General features: G+C 46.6%; 4 protein-coding genes across 5 annotated transcripts; 2 read left to right on the top strand and 2 right to left on the bottom strand.

Moving 5' to 3' along the window:
• Nucleotides 1-344: 344 nt before the first annotated feature.
• On the bottom strand, nucleotides 345-15,491 carry LOC8023158 (polymerase delta-interacting protein 3). Of its 2 annotated transcripts, none has more exons than XM_029988520.3 (9): nucleotides 15,336-15,491; nucleotides 12,779-13,120; nucleotides 11,086-11,172; nucleotides 8,978-9,004; nucleotides 8,503-8,571; nucleotides 5,669-5,806; nucleotides 4,706-4,861; nucleotides 2,055-2,184; nucleotides 345-801 (listed from the first exon to the last, which is right to left on the bottom strand). In XM_029988520.3, the coding sequence occupies exons 2-9, from the start codon at nucleotides 13,118-13,120 to the stop codon at nucleotides 743-745; spliced, it is 1,008 nt and encodes a 335-aa protein (XP_029844380.2). In that variant the 5' UTR covers nucleotides 15,336-15,491; the 3' UTR covers nucleotides 345-742. The 2 variants fall into 2 exon arrangements, with proteins under 2 accessions (XP_029844380.2, XP_029844379.2); XM_029988519.4 differs by having other exon boundaries at nucleotides 8,503-8,580; nucleotides 15,336-15,486.
• A 182-nt stretch (nucleotides 15,492-15,673) lies between these two features.
• Nucleotides 15,674-17,602, top strand: LOC8023159 (PHD finger protein 10). The gene has a single exon (XM_002399307.4). It carries the CDS (start codon nucleotides 15,766-15,768, stop codon nucleotides 17,536-17,538), a length of 1,773 nt encoding a protein of 590 aa, XP_002399348.2. The 5' UTR covers nucleotides 15,674-15,765; the 3' UTR covers nucleotides 17,539-17,602.
• A 1,016-nt stretch (nucleotides 17,603-18,618) lies between these two features.
• On the bottom strand, nucleotides 18,619-19,874 carry LOC115327483 (intraflagellar transport protein 27 homolog). The gene is made up of 7 exons (XM_029988493.4): nucleotides 19,802-19,874; nucleotides 19,593-19,672; nucleotides 19,434-19,493; nucleotides 19,294-19,353; nucleotides 19,093-19,210; nucleotides 18,767-18,876; nucleotides 18,619-18,705 (listed from the first exon to the last, which is right to left on the bottom strand). The coding sequence occupies exons 1-7, from the start codon at nucleotides 19,836-19,838 to the stop codon at nucleotides 18,625-18,627; spliced, it is 546 nt and encodes a 181-aa protein (XP_029844353.2). The 5' UTR covers nucleotides 19,839-19,874; the 3' UTR covers nucleotides 18,619-18,624.
• Nucleotides 19,875-20,086: 212 nt separating this feature from the next.
• Nucleotides 20,087-24,463, top strand: LOC120837953. Its single transcript, XM_040207613.1, has 4 exons — nucleotides 20,087-20,146; nucleotides 20,372-20,473; nucleotides 20,888-20,989; nucleotides 24,227-24,463. Exons 2-4 carry the CDS (start codon nucleotides 20,381-20,383, stop codon nucleotides 24,461-24,463), a joined length of 432 nt encoding a protein of 143 aa, XP_040063547.1. The 5' UTR covers nucleotides 20,087-20,146; nucleotides 20,372-20,380.
• Nucleotides 24,464-25,168: the final 705 nt, after the last annotated feature.

The raw sequence follows: 25,168 nt of genomic DNA, 5'->3' as shown, positions 1-25,168 counted from the left end.
AAATTGTTAACGAGCCTATGGAGGGCAATCGAACTCTAACATAGACTTCTCCTTCTATAACCTGTTTTATGATAGTTACGATGCGCTTCCTTGAATCATACTCTGAAACTAAATGGCAGGGTACTAATTCGTTTTCATAACCAATACACCATTGAAAAAGATTGCACACCGATACACAGTGAAAAAAAAAAGTGAAAGTAAAATAATTTGATTATGAAAATTTTAAATTTCCAAAGCAGGAACAAGCGAAAGGTCGCTAACTGCACAACGCAAAGAGTGTACAGTTTCCGGTACTATGCAGTTCCAAGTGTCATTTGAACGGTCAATCAAGCGACAAGACGTCCTGCCAGACAAAACACTTACTTTATTCAGTCGTACGAGAACTTGCGACAAGCCGTAAAACTGGTGTTGACATCGCTTTTGTCGTTTCCTCTAACCGCTGCTTTACTCGTGTCCGAAGAACAATGAACAAAAAATTGAAAACCTTGAGTGTGGGTGTAACGAAGGCAGCTAACAGTATTCTATTACACGCAACAATAAAAAAAAAAAAAAGCCAAGCTCAAGCAGAACATTGTTGTGCCATTTGGTCTAAGGAAAACAGATGAGGTTGCAACTTGAGGCCTAGGGAAACAAAATGTAGGAAGAGGTGAATAGGGAGAAACGGGGAGGGAGGCTGGCAGGACTGGAACGCGAGAGCAGCGAATCGAGTGATTCCGTGGAAGGTTCCGACGTGATCGTCCCATCACCTCTGGTCCAGCTGGGGCGTGCTCAGTGTCAGCACCGTCAAGTTCATTGGTCGGCCTGTGCGAGAGAACGGAGCGGATCACCCATACGTACGGCGAAATTTGCAGCAAAAAGTGGAACTGAGAAAAATGTGTTCAAACAATGAACTCTTCTACTTTGTTACCGGCCTCACAATGTGTTGAAAATATTTTATATCAACTATTGGGCCATATGGTTATCAAATTTAGTGTAAGGGTGCTTAATTAGTTTCTAAAACCGAAAACCTCAAATTTAAAAAATGAATAAAAAAAAAAAGTTTGAAATATAGGTTTATGTTTTTTCTAGCACCGACCACCAAGCAGCCCAACATAGAGCCCCTGCAAAACCGCGCTGCTAGTTTCATTTTTTGCAGGTGGTACATCCCTTTCCAATGTCACAAAATTAAAAAAAATTGTGCCCAGTTGCAGGTCTCACCTGTTTCAGACTCGCTGGTCTAACACTGTTTCAGAAACTTTACCATCATGATTCCCTCCACAATAATTTTTTTTCAGGCACCTCACATTATTTCCTCACATCGGGATCACTCGTATAAAGCTAAACACGTCATCTCTTTGTGCACAGCCACAGCAGACGACGTAACAAAATTTATGTGCAGTGATATTAACGTCAGTTTCTTCTCTCGACTTCTCATTTCAGTCTGTTTTTGCATGTTTCGTGTTACCTGCGTTTACATTTTTGTTATTTTCTGTATTTTATGTTTCCCCATATGCAATACCCTCCCTTGGAGGACCTGTAGGGGTATTTCGAATAGATACGTAAATGAATAAAAATTAGCAGTCTCGTGTAAATCCACAGCAGAATCCTAGCGACAGCTGCGACACGTCATGGCGGAGTCGGTGGGCGTCGCATTCATGCACCGCAGAGCCTCGACGACAAAGTCTCTCGACGACGTCGTAATTGGTGAATCTCCAACCTACCCCAAGCAACAAACACTTCGAAGCTCAGCGAGACTCGTCGCGGCAGACGCGCCTGTCTCGGTGTCGCCGCAATACGGGGTCGTGCTCGTGAAACCACTATACTCCGCGACAGCTTTTCTTGGCAATGCAGTGGAAGGTACAGGCCCGCGTCCCCTCTCCCATTTTGAGTGTGCGCGGGCTCTCTTCCTCCCCCGGGCTCTCCTCCTCTCCCCGGAAATGGGGGAGGAGGAATCTGCGTACACTTAAAATGGGAGAGGGGACTCGGGCCTGTACCTTCCACTGCATTGCCAAGAAAAGTTGTCGCGGAGTATAGTGAATACGTTTGGTGGGGAAAAGCTCAGGTGCGTCACCCACCGTCGAGCAGCCTCCCGTGGTAGGCCTTGAAGGCCTTGACAGCGTCCAACTGCCGGTGGAAGGTGGCCAGGGCCGTGCCCACCGCCACCATGCGGGCGTCCTGCATCGGCCCAATGTCCTGGAACAGGTCCTGCGGGAAAGGCGTCGCGGACGTTTGCGAGAGGGGAGCTTTCCAGGGACGTCGGAAGCGGCAGGGCACCGGTACGCATCGTAGCGAGTCGACAATTCTCCAAACGTCGCTGGAGGTTCTCTGAAACTAACGACAGAGACCCGCCCACACACTTGCGTCTGCTTACGACCAGAGAACACGCCGGTGCCGTCTGTGAGGTGGCCCTGGACCATAATTTCACTGCAGCGAAGGCTTTGCGGTGTTTGCGAGATCAAACATATATAGACCTTTTCATTTTAGTAGCTGCCTCACCGGTGGATAGAGGGCGCTGACGCACTCGGCGCCATTAGGTTGCTTCAATTTGGTTGGTTGGTTTCGGTTTCAAAGAGAACGCGGCTATGTTGCTGTTTTACGTTGTTTTTGGTTTACTTTTGCAATACGTTCATTTTTCTTGTACCGCAGAACCAATGAAACTTTGGTATTGAGCCACTTTGAGGACTACGAGGTGTATTTTAGCCTAAATTGCGTAATTTTTTTTTTTACCAACTCCTTTGATGTACCTGATTATGGACGGTTGCAAGACGCCTGACTGAGGTATAGAGAAGATTACCATCGTCTATGGCCGTATTCAATGGCACCAGTTATCAGAAAAAACAAAGTGATGACGAGACTAACACGGGAAGTAAAGCATATCGACAGCATGGTTAGCAATGTGCTGAATCGGTCAGAACAGATGAACTCGCGAGTTTACTACTCACTGTTTGGTTTTCGAGGGCACCCAAACTTTAGTGAACTTCGCTGACTAAAAACGTATTGTGTAATGACGCAGATAATTAATAAAAACAAGTAATATCGTGTCGAACTCTTTTTCTTTTTTTTAAAATTTAGTACTTGAGCATGTTTTGACAGGCCGAGTAGGAAACTTCTTAAATTATCAACCCTGCTAAAGTACTCATAAGCAGCATCTCGCAATATTGGCCCTAGGAAATAAATTATTGTTATATGAACATTTGCTTACTCAAGATATACGTGACGGGCCCGCCAAATTAAATCTGGCTTTTGTCTTCCGAAAATCTGGCCAAATAAGATTAAAGGCTGCAAGAGGAAAAATACCTCGGAAAGTTAGGCTGAGTTCTAGCGCTAGGCACCACTTCACGGACCTGTGTGAACAAATATTTATTTGTTTGTGAACAGATTGGCTTTGTAAATTTCGGCGTCGCCAGCCACCAAAAGTAAACTTCTATTCGCCATCGACAATCCTGAACTCAAGTGATTGTCTTGCAGACGGCTCTTTTTTTTCGTTTTCGGCGTCAAATATTGCGGATTCCAGATACTGGCAAAAAAATAAAACAACGTACGCAAAAAAAAACAAAAAAAACGTCGTCATTATTGTTTATGCGTCGAACCCAAACCGCGTTTTAGATTTGCAGATAGAAACAAACAACGTTATTTCTTAGTGCACTTTTTTTTCGAAAACTCGCTACTGTTAAGTGCCTGTGTCAGTTTCTTACGCGGGAAGTCCCAATTTTTGTGTTAATATATATGAAGTGGGTTGAACTGGTTATTTAAATATAATCAATAAATCACTTAGATGATTGTTGAAATGGGAGCGAGCACGGTATACAATTATTGAGAACCTCCTACACATGAAGGTGTGATATTATGAACAAACAAATCGCCTGATGTTGACGTACCATTCTAGCCTCAGATAAAATACATACAAGTTAATCGTTCGTTGTTCATCTTCTCCGCGAGTTTCCTCACATAATAAAACGAAACTGTTTTCAATATATTATGATTGCAAAGAGGATACTTTCGGGAAATACAGGTAGTTTCATTGCACTGACTATTCTCAATGCGCGATATAAATGTACGCGCTTCTTACTGAGAATGTTCCGCCACTATTAGTAAGCAAACATCAGTTGTCATAAGGACATCTGAGCCCTCGAGATGTCTTAATCGTCGAGTAGACGTATCGGACTACAGTTTCCGAGGTAAGGCAAGAAAGAGCGGCGAAACGCGACGAAAAACACGAATGCAGCGTGTCCTCCAAGGCGCGGAAGGGAGAGCGGAGTAGCAAGTTGAAGCAACCTAATGGCTGCCGCGTCACGTGATTTCAAGATGGCAGCGCCCATGCTCAGGGGGGTGAAAAGGTCTATACTATCTCCGAGATAGTATCGGACACCCCTTGGCTGTTTCGGACGACCCAGGCTTGCTCGGAGCTTAGTTTGCGGCGCTGGCGAGAGGTTGCGGGATGTGTACTGTAAATATTTTTGCCATACACGCTTTTAAAAATTACGATTTGTTGTGAAGACACGTGTAGCCCATGCCGCACGTGCGATAAAAATTGAGAAAAAAGTATTTAGCAAGAACTGCACAAAAAAAAAAAATCGTCAGAGGGGTGAAAAGGTGCACCGTCGTAAGCGGTTGCGAGTGCGTCAGCAAGCCTTCGGAAAAAGCCATGTCTCGGAAATGCGGGTGAAATCGTTGCACGTCATAGGAACGTCGACCAAGACGCGCAGAAGAAAGCGTTGGTGCGTACCCGTATGTCCGTCTCCGTGACCTGCGGGTCGAGGTTTGCCACCAGGACCGACGCCCCCTGAAGGGGCTCCGAGGGCGCCCTGCGTGCCGTTGCCGCTGGCGCAGTCGTCGCCCTACTCCCGCCGTCCAACCGGTGCAAGATGCGGTTCAGCGAAGTCTAAGGGGGAAAACAAACAGCTGCGTCAACAAACCACTGAAAATCCTACCGTAAAGTCCCGTACAAACGTCCTCTGTTGAAAAAATGTCCCTTCCATTTTATTATTATTTTTTTTTGGTGCTAATTATTTGTATGTTGAGAATTCCAAAACCCATTCCAAGACTTGATGGATCGACCGCGTGATTGGCGGTATCCCGCGTCTCTTTGTCGCACTGCGGAACCCGAAGTTGCCGGAGTTCGTAGCGAGTTCTCGATTGTTTGTTGCCCCCCAAAAAACGTGAACCTGCCGCATCAACTATATCGCTACCCATACCGCGTGGTTCGTAACGGGTATGCCGTGGCGTTTGTTGGCCATTTTTGACAAACTTTTGCCCGACCTTTAACCATTTATCTCATCCAAACGGGCGGGCGCTCGTACGGGATTTTACGGCGCATCTACGTCGTCGCGTAATGCTTTTCACAGTGACGGGAGCTCGGCACTGGCGCAGTACGCCATCATTGCGCCGTCACCGTTGTTTCTGCGCCGTGTCCCAAGCCAGACCCCGGGGATCGGGCATTCCATGCCCGATCCGTAACCTGTCCATGACGAGCCTCCTCGACTCATCGTAACTGAAAGCAGCGATCTTCGGACCCGCCACAAACTTTCCGAGCTCTAGCCGTACGGCGTGCGAGTTTTGTCTGCTCCGACGGTTGTGAGCACGAGGATGACGACACTCTGCCATTCCTCGAGGAGGTTCCCGGTAACCGCGGTCGCCGCAAAAGGTCATGAACAACACCCTCCACCCCAGAGGCGAGAGGGGTCCAAACCGGGGTCGATCTGGCAGCGGGCGGGCGGTACACGGCGGCGCCCTTCCCGAGCACGTCGTCCAGGGTCATCCGCTCGAGGTCGTCCTCTTCTTCCGCGATCGGCAGAATCCCGCGCGCCTCCAGCAGGTTGCGTCGGGTCTGCGAAAGGCCAAAGATTGGACGTGGAACATCCCGAGGCGTCCATGTGTGGCGAAGCTCCCCGGACCACTTCGTGCGAGGTTGCTTTGACGCTTTCTCCGAGGGCGCAAACAAACGGACAAGCTTCTGTTTCTTGCGTGTCACCCACTCAACTTATTTAGCAGGCAAACTGAATTAGTGCATAGGTCATGCGACGTTAAGGGGGGACACTACCCAGAAAAAACAATTTCTGCAAAAAAAAAGTTGATTTTGAAAAATGTCATATTTACATCCACCAACATCTAGAGAGTATTCCCAGGGAGTTTCATTAGTTTACACTGCATAGTTAATTTTTTATAAATTATTTTCGGTCCACCGATGCTAAAGAAAAGGTAGAGGTTGGAGCACTTTGAACGCATTTTTCTCCATTCCACTTTTTGGCATAAATTTCACTTTAGGAAAACTATCGTTTTGTTATTACGCAACTTGGACTAATTTTTATGAGTGTTTCTGGGTTGAAATTTTAAGGGGAAGATAACTATGAGCTTGTATTTTTTATTTTTGTCATTTCTCATGCTCAAGAACTGAAAGTTTGGACAAAGGATGGAAATCTAAAAAACTGTATTTGTGTTTATGTGGCTTTTTTGTCATAAAAGATGTTATAACATAGAAATATAGCTCCATAGTTATCTGCTCTGAACTGTCCTAATGGAATGTAACACATGAAAACAACAAATTTATAAGTAATTTCAAAACGATAGTTTTCCTAAGCAGACATGCCCCCTTTCGTCTGAATGTTTGCAATTTTTTTTGTTCACCCAGGTTAACAAAAATTGGCAGAAATGTTCTCAACATCAACAGAAACAAGCCCTGTAAATATAATTTAAATCAGACAAGTGGTTCAAAAATTTCTTTTTTGGGTAGTGTCCCCCCTTAAGTTTTCCGCCAAATTCAGCGGGGAAACTGAATTGGTGCATAGGTCACGTGACATCAATTTTCCGCTAAATTTAGCGGGAAAAATCAACTGGTGCATAGGTCATGTGACGTCAATTTTCTGCTTAATTTAACGGGGAAGCTGAAAATACGGCCAGGACCCATATATAGGGTGGTCAAGATCTAAAATGGACCATTGAAATCGACGCCTACATGGAGCAATCTAAACTTTTCGTCAATGGTGTATTTCACAGGTCGGTTTTTTATTGTAAAATTACGAAGCATAGTTCTCTTATAGTAAGATATAGGGCCAAGAAACTTGCTAGGGTCCACGGCGGGTGGCGACGCAGACAACAAGGGTTCAGTAGCAGGCTGTGTTTGGCGTTCGTATTGATAGATGGCGTCAAGAGCAGCATCTGAAGATGCAGCCGGCCAGCAAGAAATAGCAGACGACACGCAGACGAGATACGTTGGCAGCAAAAGCGCCGCCGTTATGCAGACGCATAGTTTTTTACTTAAATTTTTGCTTTTATTGCCCGCATTTATTTTTTAACCGAAGGTACATTTCAAAAAGATTATGTTCATTTTAATAAACTACGGTGGTCGCCAGCCGTCGCAATAAGGAGGTAGCGCCATCTATTAATACGAACGCCAAACACATTCCGCTACTGGTCCCGTCGTCTACGTCGCTGCCTGCCGTAGACCCTGGCAAGTTTCTTGGCCCTATTTTTTACTAAAAGAGAACTACACTTTGTGACTTAACAAGAAAAAACCGACCTGTGAAATACACCCTTGACGAAAAGTTTAAAGGAGCGATGCAACAATTTTTGTACTTTGCGCAAATACCGCTTAGAACGGATCCCTAACGTTAATGACCTATGAAACACGCGTTCGTTTTTCACCCCACGCAATAGAAGTCCAGAAAAAAATTAAAGAAAAACGGGCAGCGTTCACCCCCTCAACTCGCAGCTAGAACAAGCGGTCACGTGATCTGGAGCCGACTATATGCCGCCAGTGTTGATCATAGCCACGCGCTGGGGTTGGCAAAGCACAGGACACGCGCTGAGTTCCAGACATTGTTATGGCTCGGCTATTGTCGTCGTTGCAGCGATTGGACGCGGGCGACTAGCCGAATGCTTCTCGAGCTAGTAATTATCACGAGCCCAAATCGAGTGCCCACGCAGGGCTCGGGTCCAATCTATGAACCGCATTCAAATATCGTCACTTGGGTGTACTGCGATCCCCGAGTTACGTCATCAAATTTCGCAAAGGAGAGATTGAAAGAAAATGATCGCTTTTGTCCTTGAAATTACACCGCAACAAAGGAGTTTCTTGGCCAGTGGCGTTGCGTGTGGGTATCCTTGAGTCCCAGGTGTGCCAGTAAGCTCGTGTCAACTGAAAAGCATTCCAATTGAATATCGTTGCACCGCTCCTTTAAATTGCTCTTTGCAGGCGTCGATTTTTACAGTCCATCTTAGATCGAGCCTGATGACTTGGACCACCCTATACATAGCTGAAAATCTGTAGTAGTACCGCGATGATACGCATTAAAAAAGCCACCGCTGTAAGTTGTTCTCACAGCAGAAAACAAAGCCACGAGCGAGCCTAGGATGCCTAAAACGGTCGAGCGCGTGAATCAAAGAAAGCGGACGAGCTGCACTCATTCTGGACGGTTTGGGGGGGGGACTTCACGCTGATGAGATAGGCTTGTCCAAAACGGTTAAGGGGTCAATAAAGAATGAAAAGCAATTCCCTGGTGGCATTTGCCGTGCGGCCCCACTCACCGAGATGAGGTTGTTGGCCGTGGTCACCAGGATCCCGTTCCTGTCCACGCGGATTTCTTTGTCCAGGCTCTGTGGAAACTGTGGCAGTTAGAAAAACTCCGCTCAACGATCCACGCAGGCCTTGGCTACACTTCTCACAAACTGAAATTCGGGCAGTGTATTCATTAAAAAGGGGAAAAAAAATAAATAAAATGACTCGAAGTGACATGAATAAATTTTTCCTTTTGTTTTCCTTAAATGTGCTTTAAGACCCTAAACCCACCGGAGAAATTGAAAATAAAAATGAACTCCGGAGGATGTGCACCCATTTGTGGGTTCCCAAGCTACAGAAGCAAAACGACCCTTCACATGCAAACAGGTGCTTACGAGAGCCAATTACTAGAGCATTAGAAAGTAGCACATTCAAAATGGTCTTCGTGGGGCCTGGGCCTTCAGGTGAATTTTGTGAACAAAAATCCATTAACATTCCACTTACGTCATCGTCCATTATACCAATTGGTCTCTGCAAGGAAAAAAAAAAGGTTTATGTGAGCAAACAACTGCCTAGAGTAGACAAGAATTACGGCTAACAGGTTTACGTACAATACACCATACATCTATCTGATGGCTAGAAGACGGCTGTTGGATTCTGGCTACGAGCAGGCTAGATTGAAGCCGACACACGTGGCGGGAAGACGACTCTGTGTTTTTGGGAACAAAAGCTTCTTACTAGCAGAATATGACTCTGACACCACCAGAAAACATCATCATTTATTAAACTCTGAGGACCGAAATGACCATTAAAAAAAGGAATGAGCAGTCACAACTCAAAGAATGAGCAGTCACAACTCATCACATAAACTAAAAGAATGAAAACAAAATCTACAATTAACTTTTTTGTTTATAGTATGTACCTTATTTCTCAGCACATGTTTCATGTTCAATATGTTCTGTCAATAGGCTAGGACGCAACCCTTTGGGGAACCGATAACCTCTTGGAAAGCAGATGACAACCTTTCTGCCCCTTCTAACCGATTCCCATGACAGACACAATCGTGATTTTCGTCCGCGGACCGTGTACCATGTGACCGTCACGTCACCGATTCCTGTGACTTGCCCCTCTTCCACAGACTGCTAAAGTCGAGCGCCGTTTCGCTCGCAAATTTTTGGCAAACGATTTTGTCTGGCAACAGTACACTGTTTTCTTCTTGATTTTTTTTGTTGCTGGACGATTAAAACAAAAGTGGAGCATCGTGTGTCGTGCGTTCGCTGGTTCATTTCGTCGCATGATTCTTCATTCCACACGCGAAAGCAAGTGCAGAAACTTTGCCCAGCTGGCGCGACGAATGTTCTGGCACTCCTCCGGGTCCGTATCGAGAAGCTTCAGTCAAAAACTCGTCTAGCACGCTGCAATAATTCTTGCACGTTGAATAATCCTTTCACCAAGAAAGACCTTCCTCGTGGCTGCAATGCACATGAAAGGGACACTGACAGCGTATTTATGCTCGCTAAGGTTTTTATTTGTACATGACATGTGAGAGCCCAACTACACAGAACACAATTCACGGCTCGAAATTTGGTTTCTTTTTGCCCGAAAACTGCCATTTGAGAACTGGCCGATTTTGAGTCTCCCTCATTCTCTTCTCTGTGGTCATATACTGTTTTCTTTGGTTTAGACACAACCACCAAAGATAATCAAAGTCATGGGTCATTGAAGGCACACACCTAAATATTAAAAATAGAAAAGAAATACGATACCCATTTTTTGTGGCTTCTAAAAAATTGCAAATACATTGATTGAAAAAAAAAAAAGAAAGAAAAAGTTGCACAGCTACGTGATTTCCGGTAACTTCCTCCTCCCTTATATTTCTTCCTTTCCAGTCCAATCTCAGTTTCAAACAGATGCTTTTTTTTTTTTTTTTTTTTTAGTTTATTAAATATATTGATTGGGTAGTCTCCCTACACCATCATATATTGCCTAGCAAAATATAAAAATATTTTTTTGGGGGGTATCAGTGTCCCTTTAAGCATTGCGTATGAGTAGAATGCATGAAGGCATCTCAGAACGCCCATCCGCGATCCCACAGCTTCGTCGCTTCTATCCAAAGCCTTCTTGAGCAGGACCGTGCCTGCGTCACTGTCATGCCAAACAGCTAGCGCCGCGTTCGCGAGTCATTTGGCTAACTGTCACTGTACTAGAGTTTGTCATTGAGTGCCATAGGGGACGAAATCCTGCGTCACTGTCATGCCTTGGGTTAGTAACGATAGTGGCAAATCTCACGTGAAGCCTATCGCAGTGTTCCGTCTCAATCTATACGTAACAGCAGTGTATGATTTTTTATCGCGGTAGCAAATGTTGATTTCTCTCTAGGACAATGGCGCGATGTTGCGAGTTTCGCGGCACTGCGGGGGTGGCGAACAGGTTAGGTTTGTTCTCGCCGGCGTCTGCTCGTCGTCTCCCTCGTGGGGATGAGCTTGAGAGACGGACGAACCACGAACATGTCGTCACGCGATCAATCCGTCCGCAAATAAGTCCGTCGTGCGAATCGGCCGTCGCAAACAAATGGAAGAGAGCTCAATTTGTGCGGATGGGGGCGTACTCACCCTCACGGCGGCCATCCTTTGCGAAAAGCTCACCAGTCCCCTCGGGGTCGTTCTGAGCGGACCTCCCTGCTGCCGGAAAGTCGAAGCCTGTTCACAAAAAATCGGGACCCTAAGAAAACCGCTTCCACGAGGCCACATGGCCCGAAACGCGTCCAAGTGCTGTGTTTGGCATCCCATATCGCACGCGAATTCTGTCATCTTGAAGTGGCAACAAATTATGTTGCAGTGACTGGCGTCTTGCGCCGTCGGATGTCGCAATCCTGGCATTTTCTCGTATAAGTTCAGTCACAAAAGCAGAGGGGATGCAAGTGCTGCCGTCGTCGCAGCGTCTCGACTCGTGCCTGCCGAACCTTTTAAGGATAGTCGAGCTGGAGAGTGACCCAGAGCAGAACGGGCGCATGCTCCGGGTCGCGGCACACAACGGCACGACACGAGTGGGACGTCACCAGGCAGAGACAGAGAGACCAAAGATACCGCAGCTTTTTATCACAGTGCACAAAAAAATGACGACGGTAGCTGTTACTGCGCATAGTACGATCAAATCCACCTCCAATAATCCCAGATATGACGACCTACCTGTTAAAACGGAGTTATAAAAATCTACGAACTTGAGACACTGCCCATTGAAACTGCATCCAGAACGGGGATCTCCCCACAGTGGGTGGCGGTGGTTTTGCCGCACACCAGTCTGCTGACTGTCCACTTTTACCCATGTCCAACCCACATCTGAATTTTGCCCCGCTAAACAGAACGACGCCGACTTCGAAGATGCGTGACACTCTATATTGTTGTGTTTCACAGACTTGTGTGGCACTATGCCACAGGGCTGCATAACCCCTGCAAACAAAATCACTGCTGTGCGGCAGAGAAAGTGCGGAGAACAATAAAAGTTGCAGCAATCGCCCCCTCCTCCTCCCCTCAGCACACTGGAAATTGCCAGATGTACAGCTCTCCAGAATTTCTGGGGAGAACCCTGATCAAGATATAACTATCATTTCCGCTTTTGCTCTATTTTCCAATTTCTTTCATTAAAGACCTGGCACACTGTTTGTAACCAAACTGTCTCCATCACTGTCTTTAAAGGTAAGTCCAGTTACACAAACAATTGATATAATGATCGCTTTTCGAGAAATTATCGCGCTAGTTATAAGTCAACTCAACTGTAAGACCCACATTTACTGTAAAATCCCGTAAGGTGCTCAAGAGATACTAAATGGTAAAAACATAAGGTGCAAATCTTTAGGGATGTGACAGCAAAACATAAAAAATGATGATAAACGTAGCGACATCCACCACGAACCACATGAACTGATACCGCAGATCGCAGACACGTCAAATTCACGTTACGCGATCAACAAGCGGGAATTCGTTACAAACTCTTGTGTCATGGGAAAGGGTACAGCAGACTGTAGATGCAGCACATTCGTGTTTCATGGTGTGATAAACGTGCAGAGACCAGCTGCAAACTTGCGTGCCACGGGAAGCGATACCGTGTCCACAAATCACACCCTTTTCCCGACGTCACAGGGCAGTGCAAATGCGAGCGCACATCAACGCCACACTTAAGCCGCAAATGCAGCTGAGAAGTCTTTATAACAGCTACTGCCGTAAAAAGAGAATGCAGCAAACACACCAGTCAGAGATCCGTTCCGGGCACTACAAGGGAGATGCAGATGAAGTAGGCGTGCCTCACCTGTGCCTGTCGTCCGGCCGAAAACCGTGCGGCGGACGGGACGGGCCGTGCCACCCGCCCCACTGCCGCCGCCATCCGGTCGCTGCGAAGGCCTCCCCTGCCGGCTCCGCGCAGGGTATTGAGGCGCAGGTTGGGCGAGCGCCCCGTCTTGACGATGCCTCCGCCGGCCACCCCGAGGCGCCTACCGCTGCCGTTGGCGCTTCCGCGCACGCCCCTAGCGTTGAGCACCTCCCGGGCATCTTGGACGGGCCGCCGCAGGCTCCCCCTGGTGGCACCCGCCGCACCGGCTACATTCGGCCGCCTCACGCCGATTCGATTGGCCAGGCGGCTACTCAGCACCATCTGGGAGGAAGGCAGACGGCAATGTCGCGGCGGTTTCACCGAAACACACTTGATTCTGCTGGTTTCGTTTGGTTCACCGGCAAGTCATGGGAGTCGTTAAAATTAGTTTTATTTAAAGGGTAGCTGAAGCACCTTTCTAGAAATCCAGGTGAGGCGCAGACTTTCGCAGCTTTTTGTCCCGGGAAGTCGGTTATAGCACTTCATTTTGGCAGAAGTAAAACTAAACTGCATTTATCTTAAAAAAGATGAGCAGAGATTGCCGCAGATTGTGCAGGCAAACTTCTCTTCTGCCTGTTATCTGTCCAAAGCATCGTGACGTCGTTGTTTGCATCCTCGAGCCATCTTAACAATTAGCAAGGGTCGTCTGATCCCACCCATGACGTCACATTTACTAGCTTTTCTCTCCGCACTCCTGCGCTCTGCACATTGCAATGCAACGAGTGGTTTAGACCGAAATTTTAATTGCTGATTACAACGCTCCTACTAGTAAGATGGGGGAAAAAAAAAAAAAAAAGCACGTAGCTTTTAAGGTGCCCACACTAAAATTTTAAGTTTTTTTTCCAAATTCGAGGATTTCCTCACTTTCTCTTAAAGAAACTAATACATTCTAGATTGGAATGTGCTGCAACAATATGGTATCCTGGTCACACCACACTCGTGTCGAACCTTTAGGCTGTCCAAAAAGGGGGTGCGCTTCTTATTTGCTCCAAGGATCATTGTACTGCCAGAGATGTCTCATGCTTTGCTCCATCACTCTGATCGACCTATGCAAATCATGTCATCTGTTTTCGACAAGCCACGCTGAAACTAAGTACCGTAAAATACCGGGCAAGCGCCCACTCAAAATTTAAAAATTATTGCGAGAGAATGGGGGTGGGCGCTTGTCCGGTCATCAATTTTACATATAATTCTACTGCACGTATTTCCTCAGATCTTAAAAATTTGGGAATGGGCGCTTAATGTAGACTGGGCGGATGCGCGGTATTCTACGGATTTTTGTCAGAGTTCAGTCCGGATGTGGACAGCCTCAAGTTATGATTGCTTTCCAATAAACCGATTTAGAGCTGTGCCACATCTTCTCTTGAAAGGTAACCTGCCGTCACACGAAGCACAACCTCTTGACAATGTGCATTGTTTCGGTGGACCACAACAATGGCATCCTCATGCTCCAATAATGACTAGGAGTTTAATGGCACAAGACCAAAAGAAGCCACATGGCACTAGTGACTTCACGCTAAAGCGTAACCAACGAGTGTTTACAAAATAAGGTGAAACGTGAGAGTCTTTCAGATTACAAGGCGAGCATACTCGTACTAAAGGTTCTTTCCCAATGGCAGGCAACCCGTTTTCACTGCCGTGCCCACTTTGAAGGGCGCCAAAAAAATAAGACACAATTTTACATTAAATTTTCTTTAAAGAAATTTTAATTTGATGAATTTGCGTAGAGAGTAGATCTGTGTGTTTCACGTCTATTTAAATTTGTGTACCGTGCCTTAAAATGAAGGCAGGTTTGAAACACCCGTGTTGCCTATTCTATTCGCTATTTCTTGCCTATGTAATCACTTCAGCCACCGCGAGACAAAGGCACAGACAGGCATCAACCCCATGCGCTTTCACGAGACTTAAATAGCGAACTTGGCACGCTTTTAGAGTAAAAATAAATAAAAAATGTCGTCCGAAAAGAGTAAAATTGGCAAAGCCTAGCGCCCCAATTAAGGCGAGATTGTATGTGGCGCCACGAATCTGACGAAGTGACAACTTCAATCAAGCGTGGTTTGCAGTTTCAAACGCGAACAGCAACAGACAACCGGCCGCACTCAAACTACAACCAAAATACATAAGTCGATATACAGGTGGTTGTAAAAGCAAACGACACGCTTTTCTTGACAAGCGAGCATACTGGCAAGCAGAGCAGCGCCTGTCAGTGCGGGTTGGATTGCAAGACTTGAAATCACTTTTACAGGGTGTGTTGTCACAACTGTGAACGTTGTGCATCTCTTCACAGTTCCGTGATTAGCGAAGGTTGATATCTTCACTTTTTTTGCCCTCGGTGACAGAAAAGAGGGCTAGATTCGTTTGGTTGCGCTGGACAGCGGCCGACGGCGCCAACGGAACGCCAAGCCACGCCGTCGCCATGCGGCACAGACGTTGTTGCACGAAGAGAATAGTGAAACGTCGAAATGTGCTGGTGAATCGGAAGGAAATTGAAGCTTACTGTGAGGTTATCAGCGTGCTGCCGCGAAATTCGATGGCTCTTCTGGGATTTCGCCGTTGCGGTTGCGACTTCAGCCAGATCCGCAAACACTTTTTGGGGTTTGCACGTCAATCGATCAATAAAGAATTCCCGCTTGGTGCCGCGACTGACAAGTCTTAGAAGTTTGTTGCCGACAGTTCAATTCTAAGTTTAACAATTCAATCATCCCGAATTTTTTAATTCAAATTAAAGGAAGACACTGTAGTAATATGTTTAAAAATTTAAGCTTATATTGAGAAAAAATACAGTTTATGGCAACATTGGTTTATGGCTTGGTGAGACAAGAGAAAGTCAGACAAATCCAATCCGATCCAAACTTACCGCGGTCAGCGGACGCCGAAACGATTTTTATCCTACTTTTTTAAACAGTTCGCCGACGGCGGCGTCCAAAATGTCGGACGGCAACGCCGCTTGGGCGGCTCCGGACTTGGCCAGGGACGAACCCGTCGAAGCGGAGTCCCCGGGCTTCTTCCCGTCCGAGACAGCCGTCACCGGCAACGGCCCGAGCAGCGAGAGCGGCGGGATCTTCCTCGAGCCCGACGTACCCAAGCTAAGCCTAACCGGGACCGCGACTCCGTCATCGTCCACGCTACCGCAACTCCCCGGCAAACGGGCCGACTCCGACGCTGTCAGCGTGTTCGAAGAGGACACACGGAGCTCGTGGAACCTCGAACCGGCCCCCGCGCAGCCTCAGACCGCCGCGAGCGTGGCGGACTCGTCGACCGACGCCGGCAGGGTCGACTCCGATCAGATGCTCATCGAGGAATCCGAAGAGGTCTCGTCGAAGCCGACCTCGCTCCCGAGCGACTCCAACCCGGCCCCGACGAACCTCCTTCCCGCGGCGGTCGACTGCGACTCCCAGAACAGCGCGAGCAGCGCCAAGAGTGGCCGAAAGAAGTTCTCGGACGACGAAGTCACCTCGGAGGGCTTCCTCCCGATCACGGCTGACAAACTGTTCGAGTACCAGTGGCCCCACGACGGCGGCGACGCTTACATGCTGCAGGAGCAGGTCTGCGAGTACCTCCACGTGAAATCGTTCAAGCGCAAGCACCCCGATCTGTACCGGCGTCCGGTCGAGTTCGACGAGAAAGAGTTCCTCAAGGAGCGCGGAGTGGTCACCGAAACACAGTGCGACTTGGGGCTGACGGCGCTTCGAGCGGATGATGTGGTAGATCTCTTCATGAAGGACTATCCGGAGAAGTATCAGGAGTACGCCAACAGCGTGCGGGAGCGAGACAAGCAGAACGCGGTCGAGAAGCACAAGGGCTACTCGGCGGCGTCCATCGAGAAGTGCAAGATGGCGGACTTCGTCCGCAAGGCTGTGGCTTCGACGGCCGAATACAACCAGCACCTAAACCAGGAGCGCCGGGAGGAGCGCCGGTCCTGCTTCGACTTGCAGACCTTCACAATCCAGTATCCGACCCGCAAGACGGCTAAGCCAGACGCCTCGGCCTCCGCCAGACGGCGATACCCGGTGGCTTTGATACCGGGACAGTACCAGGACCACTACAGGGTCTACACAGCCCAGGAGCTCAAGTACCTTCCGGTGAACACGGTGCTGTACGGTCCACCGCAGGAGATTGGATCTGTGTACACGCACCCCGGATCCGACGGAAGCCAATCCGAATCCGAAGACAGCTCCGGGTCGGATGGATCGTCCTGCAGCTCTTCCAGTGGGGAAAGTTCGCAGTCGGATGGTGAGAGCGGACCGGTGCCCGTCTGCAAGGTCTGCAACAATGTCGACGCGTCCAAAGAGGGCGAGGAGCTCATCTCGTGCTCGGAGTGCGGGAAGGTCGGCCACGTCACCTGCCTGGACATCCTGCCGGAAATGGCGGTGGCCATCAAGTCGTACCGCTGGCAGTGCATGGAGTGCAAGATGTGCAACATCTGCATGGCGACGGACAACGAAGAGAAGATGATGTTCTGCGACCGCTGCGACCGGGGCTACCACAGCTTCTGCGTGGGGATGAAGTCGGTGCCGGCGGGGCGCTGGATATGCCGGTTGTGCGGCCGGTGCGCGACGTGCGGGGTCGCGTCGCCGGGGCCCGAGGGACCCAGGGTGCAGTGGCACCACGAGTACGGCAGAGGGCCCACACCCGTGGATCACAAGCGCAGCGTCACCATCTACTGCCAGAGTTGCTACCGCCAACGCAAGGGCAGGTGATAGGCGGGGGCCGTGGGTTGTTCGTGTAAGATAGAAATAAAGAAGCTGGTCTTTTTATTTTGTACGTTCGCCGCTTCTCTGGAGCTAGATGACTAAGTGACTGCTTGCACACAATCATCGTCAGCTTGGGTGTTCTCAGCACGTCGCTCATTGTTTGAAAGAAAATCGTTTGTTACTTGCAGACGACTAGATAACCTGCTTGTGCGTTTTAGGCATCTGCAATAGACAATCTGTGAAACATATAAATACCTGTTCACTGACGGTCAACATCTGCTTGCATACTATCATCGCCTGCTTGGGGGTTCTCAGCACATCACACGTTTAAATCGTCTGTTACTTGCAGACGACTATAATTCATGACAACTCGAGAAGGTAGAACGAGAGAAAAAAAGGTGGGAGAGGTGGAAATAGACGCCACGCTGGCGAAGAAAGGAGGAAACCCCCTCCCCTTGCCAGCATTGAGTCTGCTTCCTCCTCCTACCTTCCTTTCCCTTGCCCTACCTTCTTAACCTGCAACATACTAAAGATGACCCGCTTGTGCACTTTAGGTGTATGCAGTGGCTCATTCAATTTACCTGCACCAGCCTACACTAGTGCAGGGAAGTGCAGGACAATGTACTTCAGGTTGTTTTTAGATAGGCTGCCCTTGTAAATTGATCATGGTGGTGTGCATAGAGCTGGTGCAGTAGGTGCACGTAAATCGATTGAGCCTAATAGGCAACCCATGAAGCATCTGGATACCTCCTCAATGATGGTCAACGTCTGCTTGCGCATGATTGTCGATTGCTTAGAAGTCCTTGGCACGTCGCTCGTTTTAATTGTCTGTTACTTGCAGACCACTAGATGACCTCCTTGATCACTTTATATGTCTGCACTAGACAATCTATGAAGACGGATACTTGCTTACGTATGTAGGCTCCTATCCGCAGGAACCACTAGATGGACGTCTGCTTACGAATAAATCCTCGGCAGATAACACCTGATATTGAAAGTGAACCTAGGTAGACAGTAGCCTTCTTATTTGGGTCATCATCTGTTTTATTTTTGCTATAAGAGCCTCACATTTTCAGTGTTTTTTTTCTTCCTTCAAGCCGCATCCTTTTCTACGAGCTTGTGCCACTGGCTTGCCAAGTAGAAGAATGGCTCTTGGACACCCTCTGCTTCTTTCTAAAAAGGAAGAAGTTTTGGAATTAAATTGCAAGTGATTAGCCTAAGAATTTACTCTTACAGAAGAGCATTCAAAGTATTGAAATCCGATGCGCTTGGCCATTTCCTGTGCCCCTTTCAAGGAGACGGAGCGCCTCTCCTTTAGGTCTGCCTTTGTGCCCACAAGTATTCCTGTAATCAAGCAGACAACGGCGTGAAATAATACATGGATGGACAACAATGAATTTAGACTATCTTCCACCAGGCACTGTATGTAGACACTGGAAATTCCATAAACATTCAAGGAATTCCCCCATTAGATTGTGTTCTGCTGATTGAGCTGGATAAAGTAAGCATACACAATATGGAACTTAAAAAAGAAAAATTATGAAAAGTTGTAATACAAACCAATAGGATGATTTGAGCCACATTTTTTAGATAATCTCTCGGCCCACAAAGGTACATTGTCGAACGACGAACTGCTGCAGGTGTCGAAGACTATGACGGCCAAAGGTGAATCCGACCACTGAAAAAGAAAAAGGAATTAACAATTGTTGTGTGAGTATGTGAATGTTGATTTTATTAGGTGAATTTAAAAGATACTGATACCAGTTCTTGGGTAAAATCCTGATAGATGTCTTTGCCAGAACAATCGTGCAGATATATTTCCTGAAATAGGCAGTTGAATGCTTGAAAGGGAATTTTTTATTCGTGTTCCGAGCCTTTTTTTATTGGTTTGAGACACTTACAACTGTATCTTTAGTTTCAGGGATATTCACTTTCCCAACCGATAGTGAAACTCCTGTTGTCTAAAAAAACACAAACACACACAAAAACACGTAATTGAACATTGTATTTGGGGTTTACATAAACTTCAAACAATGAAAGCGATTAGAAAACCGACTTACCATCGAGTAATTTTTTGGAAAATAGGTACGGTCGTGTAAAAATACTTGAACCAACGCTGTTTTTCCAACGGCCGAGTCTCCTGCACTGGGAAGAAGCACCCCGACATTAAAGAAAAGAAATAGCTATCATTAAGTAATAATTTTAAACCGTGTAATAAACTTAAATGAGGAAATCAACGTTTCTATTTAGGTATGATTTCGAAACGAACCAATGACAACGCATTTCGTACGAAGAATGTTGCTCATTGATGCAAAACTGGAAAAATCGTCTGCTGTTTTGCGGTTGCCATGACTACAGGCGCTAGAGCGCTAACAAATAAGGTAGAACCGCAGTAATGCGTTTCTATTTGCATACAACTCACTGCATAAAAATATATTATTTTAAGTAAATCTTTAAATTGTTTTAAACGTTTAATTACGAAAATAGTAGCATTAATTAATGCCGGTACAATTTGTTTTTTACTGCCGTCCAGTGACAGCAGTTCGCGCGCTTTTCTCGTGGTCTCTGCTACGGGGCTACGGTGGGCTACGGTCTCTGTCTGCTTGCGAAACAGGTATTGTTTCCTGATCAAATAATCTCATAAATTAAAGAATATGTTCGTTTTGCTACGACAAAAACAAGATTCGTCAGTGCGATGGCGCACATTTTTTTTTTTTCTTTACAATAATGAAAGAGTGGCGCCTGCAGATCCAGAGCAGACGCCTCATTGGCCAAAAACCTGCTAATTAATGAGTAAAGTGGTGCTTTGTTTGTAAATCTTTAACGCTTCACATTACAGTCGTTTCCAATGGCTGCGAACGCCGACCGTCCAATCGTCGCCGAGAAACTGCCCAAAGAAGAGCAAGACTTAGCCGATCAGACCACGTTTGAGGAACAAACGGTGAGCAAATCGAGTTTTAACCCTTTCTTTCAAGAACTTCATGCCCGTTCACCCTTCATACTATCATTTTACTTGTTTTCCAAGGTTTTACTTTGTGCTGGGGTTTTCACGCTTCATTTTTCTAGCACGTTGGAGGTCTGAAAACAACAACAACCTGGTTTGTCTCTCCTAGCTGTGTAGGAATGTCAGCACAACCAGTAATTCATCCTCATTCATTCATTTCTTTTTTGTGCTTATGAACGGCAAATGTCTTGGTAATGGTGTACAAACAGTGAGCTAGGTCACAGATTAGTCAGATAAAACTGAAATGCTAAAAATTTTGAATTAAAAACGTCAACATCTGCTGGTCAAAACCTGCTGATCAATGAATAAAGTGGTGCTTTGTTTGTAAATCTTTAACGCTTCACATTACAGTCGTTTCCAATGGCTGCGAGCGCCGACGCTCCGGTTGTCACTGAGCAAATGCTCAAAGAAGAGCAAGACTTAGCCGAGCAGGCCATGTCCGAGGAACAAACGGTGAGAAAATCAAGTTCTAACTTAATCTTCGAGAGCTGAACGCCCATTCACTCTTCGATGTTTTATTTGTTTTTCAAGGTTTTTCTTTTTACTTTGTTGACCTTTGGTTTTCACGCCACATTTATGTAGCACGTTGGAGGTGTAAAAACATTGGACTGGTTCGCGTCTGCTGTGCGTAACTGTCAGCACAACCAGCAATTCATTCGTTTATTTTTTGTGCTCATGAACAGCAGATGCCTTGGTATAATGGTGCACAAACAGTGGGATTACAAATTAGTCAGACACAACTTAAATTCTAAAAAGATTGAGTCAAAATGTTGGGGCTCCAATCCACGCTGTGAACTGGTTGGACAGCAGTGTTATCTCCTGCAACGATTGCCACTCCGTGCGAGAACTATAGGGGGCGCTTTGAAAAACGCGCGCAGCGCCGCTAGCGGAGGAGCTGGCGTTCGACCGTGAGGCGCGTTCAGCAGCCTGCGGCGCCTTTTCGCATGCCAAGCTGTGGCGGCGGAAGGGCGCACGGACGAAACTTTTGCTTCTTGAGCCGATACATTGAGGGTGACGTTGCATGCGTGCTGGGGCATACCTAAGAAAGGCCATTTAGCTGTTCTCCACTTCTTATATATTGAGTTTGAGTCGTTATTAGGGGTAATTTCTCTAGTTGCAGCCAAAAAAGGAGTTGGAGCGATTTTCCGAAAAGCAAGACGCCTGCCAAGATAATTGCTCTGAGTGGGAAATTTATTTCGCTCGTCGCTGTAAACGTACGACTGCTGGAACGATGATATTGGAGGCGAGTGAGATGTTCACTAAGTTTGTGCACGAAGTGTGTCAAGATTCATTTAGACAGCAGGTGTGAAAGTTATGTTTCTAACGAATAAAGAAATAAAGCTGTACGGTATATCCAATATTGGACCCAAAATGTTGTGTCATAGCGGGCTGTGCAAAGTGCAGATTTGGGCACACAGGTGCTTGGACGTGACAGTAACATGAAACAGCACTTATTATACAAAAAAAAAAAGTGCCATAGGGAAACCAGGTGAAAATTTGGTTTGCGCGGCGTAACTCAATGGGAACCGGTTTTGACCATGAAAAGGCTATCAAGAGAATACCACTGGTCGGGGGAGGTGGAGACTTTAGAGGTAGGAAGGGACTAGTGGACTGTACTTCCAGTTGAAACAACTTTACGAAAGGTGGTTCCAAAGCCGAGAAAACAAAATTGTCGGCCAACACACGGTTTGGTCGCCAAGGGCTTTTGCGGTCAGCTGTTGTGTAATAACCTGTTGTGCGAGGTGCTGATTTTCGGCGCACAGGTACTTTGACATGACCGTCACTTGGCACAACACTTATTATAACAAAAAGAGTTGGCATAGCGAAACCAGGTGGAAATTTAGTTTGGGCGGCGTAACTAAATGGGAACTGGCTTTTACCGTCAAAGGCTGTCAGATATTACCACTCATCGTGAGAGGTGCACACTTTACAGGTAGGAAGGGACCAGTGGACGGTACTTCCAGTTCGAACCACTTTGCGATAGGTGGCTCTAAAGCCGAGAAAAAAAAAATGTTGTCTACAGAACTCGGGGTGTCAGCGTTTCCACATCCAGAACGAGGCTGATCAAGAAAGAAAGCACACCACATAAACTTTCATACTCAAACGCCGATTCTCCAGTGCTTCCGAGTTTCATTGTTGTTTTCTTTAGATTTAGATTTGTCACTTTTTTTTTACCGTTCGAATCTTTGTTCATGAAGAACAGATTGTGTGCCATACTTGTCCGGAAATATCATCGACACGTACGATGGGGACGAAACTTCTTTGTAGGGCATTCCTCCAACGAAATTGGCACAGCATACCCGCGAGTGTGGGATGGCATTTCAGTTCGTCCCATCGGCGCTGACACATGTAGGCATTACTGGTATGAAAACAAACGCAGAGCGCAAAGCGGCGGTGTAGAAAATGTCAGCCGTGCCGACACAGTGGCAGACATGGTCGGGACACCAAAATTCTCGCGTCGTACGGCACGGCTCCATCGTTGTCGCTGCCCCACAAAACATCGGCGAGGTGAAAAACTGTGAAACTTTGTCTCCACGAGATACGACGCATAACTATTGAAGCCCTTAATGACGCAGCACAGGCAGCACTTCATGCTGTGAACCCAGCGCAACCGCACCACTCCGACTTCAATGCATACGAACGTACCCGGCGTGGTTTCGGTTTTGTTTTCTCTGGAGTTCTCACTGCCCACCTTCGGTACCGGCCGCGCGGCGGCGCGCCAGTCGCGTCGCACGGAGTGTATAGACCCTTCATATGGCAAACACCACCAGGTGGTGCTCCAGTCTTTGCAACCCAGAGAACTTCCGATTTATAAAAAGAATGAACAAAGGCCACCTCAATACCGCTGCTTGAAATGTAGATGAAACGTTTAAGCACCAATTTTCTAGGTGAAGACCAAAAGAACGAAGGAGTGCGAGATCTCTTAAAGTGTTTAGGGTATTCATGTAAACCAACTTGCATCCTCCAAGATGCAATATTGTACAGCCGAAGGCTCTCAATAAATCTCCAACTTTGTTGTCCGTGTAGCATTTATGCTTTCCAGCACTGTTGAGATAAGCAAGCTCGACAGGTTTGCAAAGACGGTTCGACCAGAGGTCGCTTGTGACGCAAGCGGCAGTTCATGTTAGTGAACAGTGAAACGTCTTATACCCAATGATTGACGAAAGAAAAGGAAATGCACTGTACCAAAACTTTTTATATATGAAAGGCTAGTGACATCACCTCCCAAGTCACAAGCTGCCGTCGCCGTGGCAGCTTGTGCCACTGTAATCTTTACCAGGAAACATCTGCGGTGAGCACTACATGCTTTGCATTGTTATCAGAAATGCCTTATCATCAATTATCTGATTCGGATGCTTGTTCTGGGCTTGTTCTTTATTGAAACAAAAGCTGTGTTGTATGCATTATATGCACTTTTCGCCTCAATCGCTGAAGGTTGCTTTTCCGTGAGGACGACGGCACGAAAAAAAAATCCAGAAATCCGACATACGACTCATATACACCTTCGCTGTAAAACATCAATATCTGCTGCACTAAGCTTGTTGTTCAAGCACCGGATAACGTACCAAAATTAATAAATGTCTATGGACTTAACGATGTCACTTGCCTGTACTAAGGTGGGGTGGGGTCTAGCCGTTAGTGAAAACGGGTTCGTGAGCGGAGCGGCACGTCATCCTTCCGCGGCCCCAGCGGGTCCTGAGCAAGCGGGAGCAAGAGCAGCTGGACCGGGACGCCTGCCTGGAGCGGCTGAAGAATCTCCTGCAGGCCAGCAGCATCTACTCGCAGTTCCTAATCCAGCGTATTCAGCAGCAGAACCAGGACACCAAGGCACGCTACCAGCAGAGGAAGCGCCCCAAGTTCAAAGAGATACAGGTCCACCGTCAGGTCAGTCCACCATTCAATCTCAATTCGTTTTATTATCAGTAAGACTGTGTTATCCCTATAATAGGGTGCTGACTTGAGATTGCTCGTAATTAACTTGTTTTGCACTTGTCAGAAGCATCTGGAAGTTGTATTGTCTTTTCAGAAACCTCTACACCAGTATATGTATATTTTTTCCCCCTCAAATTAGCTAACAAAAATAATAAGTAGTGATATGTCGCAAGATTTTTTCTGTGTGTGAAAACTAGTATTTACATTCACTTTTGTGACCTTCGAGCTCTTTAGCTACTTTTAGAGGCCGACACACAAAGAGAAACAAAAAGTTGCCGTAAGAAAGATCTACAATGTAAGTTACCTACATCTACAATAACATTGTTCCACAAAATCGGGCCCTTGGAAAAAATCTTAAGGGCTTTTTTTAATAAAGACATTTGTAATGTAAACATACAACAATTTGACTACCGTAGAATACCGCACATCCGCCCATTCCACATTAAGCGCCCTCTCACAAATTTGTAAGATCTGAGAAAATATGCACAGTACATTGGTATGTAAAATTGATGCCTGGACAAGCGCCCATCCCCTGTTTTTTTGCGATTATCTCTAAGTTCTGAGTGGGCACTTGCCTGGTATTTTACGTTAAATGTATGTTGGTACTGAAAACATAAAATGGGACCAAGATACATTCAAAATGTCCAGATCTCTACCTTTATTTAGCACCAGAGCACTGAAAATAATTGCAAGGTTTAT

Source organism: Ixodes scapularis, unplaced genomic scaffold (assembly GCF_016920785.2).
Source record: "Ixodes scapularis isolate PalLabHiFi unplaced genomic scaffold, ASM1692078v2 PGA_scaffold6__148_contigs__length_123643588, whole genome shotgun sequence".
NCBI lineage: Eukaryota > Metazoa > Arthropoda > Arachnida > Ixodida > Ixodidae > Ixodes > Ixodes scapularis.
This window is presented reverse-complemented; position numbering and strand designations above follow the sequence as displayed.

Bases quoted from the DNA above. Each gene is read 5' to 3' on its own strand.
- LOC120837953 (XM_040207613.1), top strand. From the start codon at position 20,381: ATGGCTGCGAACGCCGACCGTCCAATCGTCGCCGAGAAACTGCCCAAA. The intron at 20,474-20,887 runs GTGAGCAAATCG...TTCACATTACAG, and splicing joins CCACGTTTGAGGAACAAACG to TCGTTTCCAATGGCTGCGAG. The intron at 20,990-24,226 runs GTGAGAAAATCA...CCGCGGCCCCAG, and splicing joins CCATGTCCGAGGAACAAACG to CGGGTCCTGAGCAAGCGGGA.
- LOC115327483 (XM_029988493.4), bottom strand. From the start codon at position 19,838: ATGAGCAACATTCTTCGTACGAAATGCGTTGTCATTG. The intron at 19,673-19,801 runs GTTCGTTTCGAA...TTCCCAGTGCAG, and splicing joins TACGAAATGCGTTGTCATTG to GAGACTCGGCCGTTGGAAAA. The intron at 19,211-19,293 runs GTATCAGTATCT...TTTCTTTTTCAG, and splicing joins AGGATTTTACCCAAGAACTG to TGGTCGGATTCACCTTTGGC.
- LOC8023159 (XM_002399307.4), top strand. From the start codon at position 15,766: ATGTCGGACGGCAACGCCGCTTGGGCGGCTCCGGACTTGGCCAGGGAC.
- LOC8023158 (XM_029988519.4), bottom strand. From the start codon at position 13,120: ATGGTGCTGAGTAGCCGCCTGGCCAATCGAATCGGCGTGAGGCGGCCG. The intron at 11,173-12,778 runs GTGAGGCACGCC...TTTTGTGAACAG, and splicing joins CGGCCGGACGACAGGCACAG to GCTTCGACTTTCCGGCAGCA. The intron at 8,581-8,977 runs GTAAGTGGAATG...TAACTGCCACAG, and splicing joins TTGGTATAATGGACGATGAC to TTTCCACAGAGCCTGGACAA.